This window comes from Fukomys damarensis, unplaced genomic scaffold (assembly GCF_012274545.1).
Source record: "Fukomys damarensis isolate Sample0158 unplaced genomic scaffold, DMR_v1.0_HiC HiC_scaffold_19, whole genome shotgun sequence".
NCBI lineage: Eukaryota > Metazoa > Chordata > Mammalia > Rodentia > Bathyergidae > Fukomys > Fukomys damarensis.
The window spans coordinates 58,020,613-58,027,008 of NW_022900931.1; the positions used below are offsets into that span (position 1 = coordinate 58,020,613).

Genomic DNA, 6,396 nt, shown 5'->3' on the forward strand with positions numbered 1-6,396 from the left:
CCCCCCCCCCACAATTTGTCTTTCTCCTCAACAGATGTGATACTCAGCGTCTCACTTCTGGAACTTCCCAAACCTCAGGAGGATCTATAGTGTAATGAGCCCCTGCGTGCCATCCCTCAGCTTCAGCCCCATCTGCTGTGGGCCACTTTTTTCATACCATTAATTTGTTAACAAAAACCAGAGCCTTAGAAGCAGGGTTATGGCTTGCCTGGAGCACTTGCCTGGCATGCACAAAACCCTGGATTCCATCCCAGCACCACAAAAATAAATATTAGCCAAATGTGATAGCACATGCATAGAAGCACAGCACTCTGGGAAGCTGAGGCAGGAGTATCCCAAGTCCAAGGCCAGCCTGAACATTTTAGCAAGATTCGGTTTCAAAAGTAAAAAAAAAAGGCGGCTGGGAATTTAGCTCAGTGGTTCCGCCGCCTGCCTCACAAGCACCAGGACCTGAGTTCAATCCTGGATACCAAAAAAAAAAAAACGGTAAAAAAAGGGCTGGGGATGTAGCTCAGTGCAAAGGTCCTGGGTCCATACACACATACATATACAGGTACGTCACAGGGCATTTGTGGTGACAATGTGCCAGTCTACATTCAGTTACTTACTCATGCTGTCATTTAGCATGGCATCTCTAGCCTTTGTGTGCTACGTTCACAGGTAATCAGATCTAGAGGCTTGGTCAGAATCAGGATTGGGTTTTTTGGGGGGGGTTTTTGTTTTGTTTTTGTTTTTGTTTTTCGGTACCAGGGATCCAACTCAGGACCTTGTGCTTGCCAGGCAGGTGTGGTGCCACTGCACTAAATCCCTGGCCCAGGATTGGATTTTACTGTTTGTGTTATATTCTGTTTCCTTATTTGATCAGGGTTTGGGGCAAGAATCCATCCTAAAGGCCTGGTGTGGTCCATCAGAATTTCGATTTTAAGCTGCTAGGAGTTTAGCTCAGCTGTGCTGCGCCTGCCTGGCAAGCACAAGGTCCCTGAGTTCGATTTCCAGTACCAGAAAAAAGTAAAGAATTTCGATTTTAAAATTAAAATGTGAGGTGGAGATGGGGCACACACCTGTGATCCCAGCACTCAGGAGGCTGAGGCAGGAGGATCGCTTCGAGTTTGAGGCCAGCCTGGGCTACATAATGAGTTCAAGGCCAGCCTCAACTACATAGTGAGACCTTGTCTCAAAAAATAGATAAATAAATAAAATGTGCACACAATTCATAATAGCTAAATCTTGGAAGCAGCCTGCATGTCCATCAGCAGATGAATGGATAAGGAGAATGTGGTGTCTACACACTGGCGTCCTACCGTCCCGTGAAGTGGGATAAACTTGAGTCATTCACGGGAAAACGGATGTACCTTGCAACCGTAATGTTAAGTGAAATAAATGAAAGACATAAACTTAAATATCACATGGTTTCTCTTATATGAGAAACCCAAAATATAAATAAACAGCAAACTAGAAGACAGATAACAGGGATAACAGGAAGTGGGGAGATGGGTTCTGCTCAGTGGGAAGGGGCTCGAGAGCTGGGGGGAGGAGAGAGGAAGAAAGGGGGTGGAAACAGAACTGAGACGTGTTCTGCACACGTACCCACTCCCCACAAGGGATGTAAACGTGCACCACAGACATGCACAGTACTGATAAAAAGGCAGAATCGATAAGATGTGCACACCGGGGTCTCAGCGTAGACCCTTTGCCCCACGTACACAAGTCCCTGGGTTCCATCCCTAGCGTTGCAAAATACAGCACAGAAAATGCAGGTGCGGTGGGCAAGGTTTGCAGCGGGAGGCGCGGCAGCCAGCTGGGGAGGAGCCAGGAGCCCTGCCTGCCTCACTCGTAAGACTCAGCCCCTGTGCTCTCCCTGGCAGTGCAAAGAGCCGTCTCACTCTTCTCTCTCAACGACCCCACCCTGAGCCCGGACATCCCACCTGCACACAGTCCTGTCCACAGCCACCTGAGCCTGGAGCGGGGACCCTCAACGCCCAGGACCACCCCTACCATGAGGTGAGGCTTCCCCGGGGACAGCCAGGAGCCCAGCGGCCCAGGTCCCTAAGGCGGCCGGTCTGCGCGGAGGGGCAGTCGCCGAGGTCGACACCACTACCTAGGCAGGAGCTCCCCTCACCACCAGGCTGCTGGTCCCGCAGTGACCTGGACAGTCTCCTAGTCCACCAGTGGCCAGGGTTTAATCCCACAGTTGTTCCACTTCCAACCTTGAAAATACTGAGCTGGGTCCTCGCTCCCTGTCCGGCCGGTCTGTCTGCTTTTTGCTGTCCCCCATTGCAGGTCCCCCCGATGCAGCTGGGCCCTCATTACCTCCTTTCCCATCTTCCCTGCCGGGGCCTGGGCCCAGCCGTCTGGGACCCCGAGGTAACAGCCAAGCCCTGCTCTCAGGAGGGGAGGAAAGAGGGCAGGGAGGCAGGTGTCTCACTTGTCACCACATGTGTGGCTCCTCACATTGAGAGCAAGGCATCTGGCTGTGCTACGCCTGGAGAAAGTGAAACGGAGACGAGGCAGAGAGGGTGGGAGTGGCCCGTGTCCAGCAGGCTGGGGAGGCCTCTTGCCATTCTGTGCTCCACACTGCCTCGGTGCCTTGGTGCCTGACCTCAGCCCAGAGCGCAGCCCGTGGGATTCCAGCTCTCATCTGCGGTGCAGGTAGCTGTGAAGGAGGTCGCACGTCTGGCCCTGGGCTCACGCCTGGGTTCCCTTTGCCCCCAAGCTGGTGACCTCCTGTCAGCCTCCCACCTCACATGGCAGCTGCCAGTCCCCAAGATTGAGGACCAGAGAGGGAGGAAGAGACAGGATGGCGGAGGTGCTCACCTGTTGTACCCTCCCGTCAGCTACACAACATGAGAGCCTGCAGTACCTGTGGTGCCATTTTAAGAGCCTGCTGCAAGCAGGGCCAGGCTGCCCTCCTCCCCTGCAGCACCAGGAGGCCTAGGCCAGGAGAATTCGCACAGAGGGGCCCCTGTCAGTGGGTCCTGAGTCAAATGCAGCACCAGTACTCGGGTGAACAGTGTCCCCTGCCGCAGCCTGAGAAGCTCCCTCTGTCCCAGGGGCTGCAAAGTGGCAGCTTAGAGGCTGCAGTGGGCTGATCAGGCCTGGAGCTGGGTGACTCAGGGCTTGGCCTCGGGAGGGCGGGCACTCAGTGGTAGGCAGGGTGTCATCATCATCATCATCAGTTCTGTCACTAGTCCCACCCACAGGGTCCCTTTGTCCACTTACTTGCCTCCTGTGCTGGAAGGGCGCCTTCCCTGCAGTGTAGGAGGCGTCGGGGAGCAGATTATGGTCATGGACACAGACGGGCTCTCCCTAGAGTCACACTCGGCCCAGCTCGGGGCAGATGCGCTCTCAGGGCCACCTCGGCCTTCCTCAGGCCCAGTGCCCTCGTGACCCATCCTCATCCACCGAGGCGCCTGGGGTAGGGAGGGCCGGCTTCGGGGTCCCGCCGGGAGAGGACTTGCCAGAGCCCTGCATCCTTCCCGGCTGTGGCTAAAGAGCCTCCTCAGGGGCCGGCAGGCCTCAGGCCTCATCCTGTCCTCCATCTTCCCAGTGAGGAGCCGCCCCTGGACCTGACGGGCAAGGTGTACCAGCTGGAGGTAATGCTCAAGCAGCTGCACACGGACCTGCAGAAGGTAAGGCCTGGAAGGTGCTTGTAAGTACGGCGTGAAAGCAACACTGAGTGGGGCGTGGGTGTGCACACCTGCAATCCTGGCACTTGGGAGGGTCATAAATTCAAGAACAGCCTGGGCAACTTATCCAGACCCTGTATCAAGTAAAAAAGGCTGGAAATAGAGCTCAATTAGAAACTCCCAGGTTTAATCCCAAGTATCAAAAAAAAAAATTCTTGTCTGGGTGTGGTAGAACATGCGTAATGATCTCAGCACTGGGGAGGCTGAGGCAGGTGGGTCACTGTGAGTTCGAGGCCAGCCTGAACTACACAGTGAGACCCTGTCTCAAAAAAAAATTTTTTTTAATTTAGAAAACTGTAAGTCAGTCGTAGTGGCGCACGCCTATAATCCCAGCACTCGGGAGGTTAAGGCAGGAGTATCGCTGTGAGTTTGAAGCCAGCCTGAGTACAAACTTGAGTTCAGGCCAGTTTAAATTACAAAGCAAGACCACATCCGAGAAACAAAACAAAAACCTGTACATCTTGTTGACCCAGCACTTCCACCTGTGGGAGTTTGTCCATGAGAATTCCCCATATAGGTACAAAGAGATCCAGGAGCAAAGATGTTCCTGGCTGCACTGTTGGCAAATCAAGCAGGAGCCAGATGGCCGTCCGTCAGCAGCAGAATGGCGGTATAAATTACAGGACACCACGCAGCAGTACCCAGCAGCCAATTAAAATAAAAACCTATCTACTGATTAACGTGCAAGGAGAGACAGTAACTTAAGTCAAAGCCAAAGCAAGCTGCAGAACCGTTTCCTAGAACATAGTCATACTTTGTAAAACGATTGACAGCCAGGCATGGAGAGGGACTTGTGGAAGGGGACCTTCCAAACAGATCTCAGTGCTTGTCACCAGGATGTAAAAGAATAAGGAGAAACAAGGGTGGAAGAGATCTGTGCTGCTTTTTTTTGTTTGTTTTTTTGAGACAGGGGCTCACTATGTAGTTGAGACTGACCTGGAATTCACTGTGTAGCCCAGGCTGGTCTCAAATTCACAGCGATCCTCCTGCCTCAGCCTCCTGAGTGCTGGGATTAAAGGCGTGCGCCACCACGCCCAGCCGTGTGCTTCTTGTTTATCTTCTACCTTGGGGTAAAAGTCAGGAAGATGCCAATGTGCTGTGTAAATCCCCAGGCACAGGACTCAAGACGTCCAGGTGAACACTCCACTGCCTGAAGCAGCACTCGGAAGGGGAGGGTCGTCTCGTAAGCAGTGATGCTGCCTTCTCAAGCAGCCTTGCAGTGTGAGGGTTGGTTTTGTCCAGCAAGAGGAGGAGGGCACTGATGTCCCCACGTTGGGAGTAGCTGTGGGGTGCTGTGAGGTCACACTTGTCATGTCTGCCAAGCAGTTCATCCATGATGGCCTGGGTTCTAAGTCCTTCACGTGAGCTCTGGGACCCCTCGGAACCAGCCCTGCCAGAGATGAGCAAGTGGCCCCCGAGGCGGGGCAGCTTGGCCAGGGCCCCTCAGCTGTGGAAACAGAGCTGGGGCCGGAACCCCACAGCCCTGCGCAGGTTGGCGTTCACAGGAGCGGGAGCAGCCGAGGCCGCCCTGCCTGACACCCGCCCCACCCCCACAGGAGAAGCAGGACAAGGTGGTGCTGCAGTCAGAGGTGGCCAGCCTGCGGCAGAACAACCAGCGGCTGCAGGAGGAGTCCCAGGCTGCCAGCGAGCAGCTGCGCAAGTTCGCTGAGCTCTTCAGCAGGGAGAAGAAGGAGCTCTGAGGGGAGGCCCCTGCTGCCCTCTCCGTCGTGGGCTCCTGGTCACAGCGCCCCACAGCCTCTGCATGGATGGAACCCTGTTGGCAGTGCAGCTGCAGCCCAAGGGCCTGTGAGCCCATCCTTAGCAGCATCTGAGCTACCACCTGGGGCCCCCGGGGCCACCCAGAGATGTGGGAAGACAGGAGGCGCAGGAGGCCATGTTCAAACCCTGCAGCCCTGGGGTAGAGGCCACGGTTGTGTTGCTCCCGCATGAATGACAGGTCTGGCTTTGGGCCAAGCCCCTGCATGAAAAGACAGTGCAAAAGAGCCCTTTCCCCTGCATCCCAGAGGCGGGGGCCTCACAGGGCCACAGACCAGGGCTCCTTGGTCTCCAGTGTGCTAGCTCAGAAAGCATGGACGTTGTCCCCTCCTCAGCCCCTTCTTCCACAATGCAACCAGGAGCACTTTCATAGAGTTTAAATTATTTCCTTGGGGACCCCAGGATGGAGAGAAGAAACCCCAGCAACCAGAGTCCACTGCTTTGAGAACTCTCTTTGTACAATTGGGATCATTTATACGATCTTTTTCTATCAGCTCCTCTCCTGCCAGAGGCCACAGCGCCTGGGCCTGGGGCCCACAGGCCCCTCACCTTTGAGCTTCTGACCTGGCCGGCCTGACCCACCAGCTCCTGCTCTCCCTCCCATCCCCAGCACGACCAAGCCCTGACCAGCAGCCCGGCCTCCCCTGGACTCCAGAAGGCGCTCCCAGAGCCTCAGGACAGGGCTGGAGAAAAACACCCTTCAGCTCCTGTCTGCTTTCGTTTTCCTTTGCAAGGCTCCCTGCCCCAGACACGCTCACTGTGCTCCTGGGGAGCACTTGCAGTGCAAACCCAGAGATGCTGTTCTCTAAAGGCAATAAGGGGCAGCTCGCCAGGCAGCCAGGCCGGTGTGGTACTACGCTACTCATCCAGGAAACATGAGGACCTTTTTTCTCCTTTAAAAACAAAACAAAACAAAACAAAACAAAACAAAAAC

The 6,396-nt window shown here is 54.9% G+C and overlaps 1 protein-coding gene across 4 annotated transcripts in view; it reads left to right on the top strand.

The window, feature by feature from the left end:
* Sipa1l3 (signal induced proliferation associated 1 like 3) overlaps nt 1-6,388 on the top strand; it is a 220,383-nt gene extending 213,995 nt beyond the window's left edge. For all 4 annotated transcript variants that reach the window (XM_019208749.2, XM_019208750.1, XM_019208751.1 and 1 more), the window contains 3 exons: nt 1,866-2,001; nt 3,548-3,629; nt 5,243-6,388. In XM_019208749.2, the coding sequence (XP_019064294.1) occupies nt 1,866-2,001; nt 3,548-3,629; nt 5,243-5,386 (362 nt within the window). In that variant the 3' untranslated portion in view covers nt 5,387-6,388. The remainder of the gene's footprint in view (nt 1-1,865; nt 2,002-3,547; nt 3,630-5,242) is intronic.
* Nucleotides 6,389-6,396: the final 8 nt, after the last annotated feature.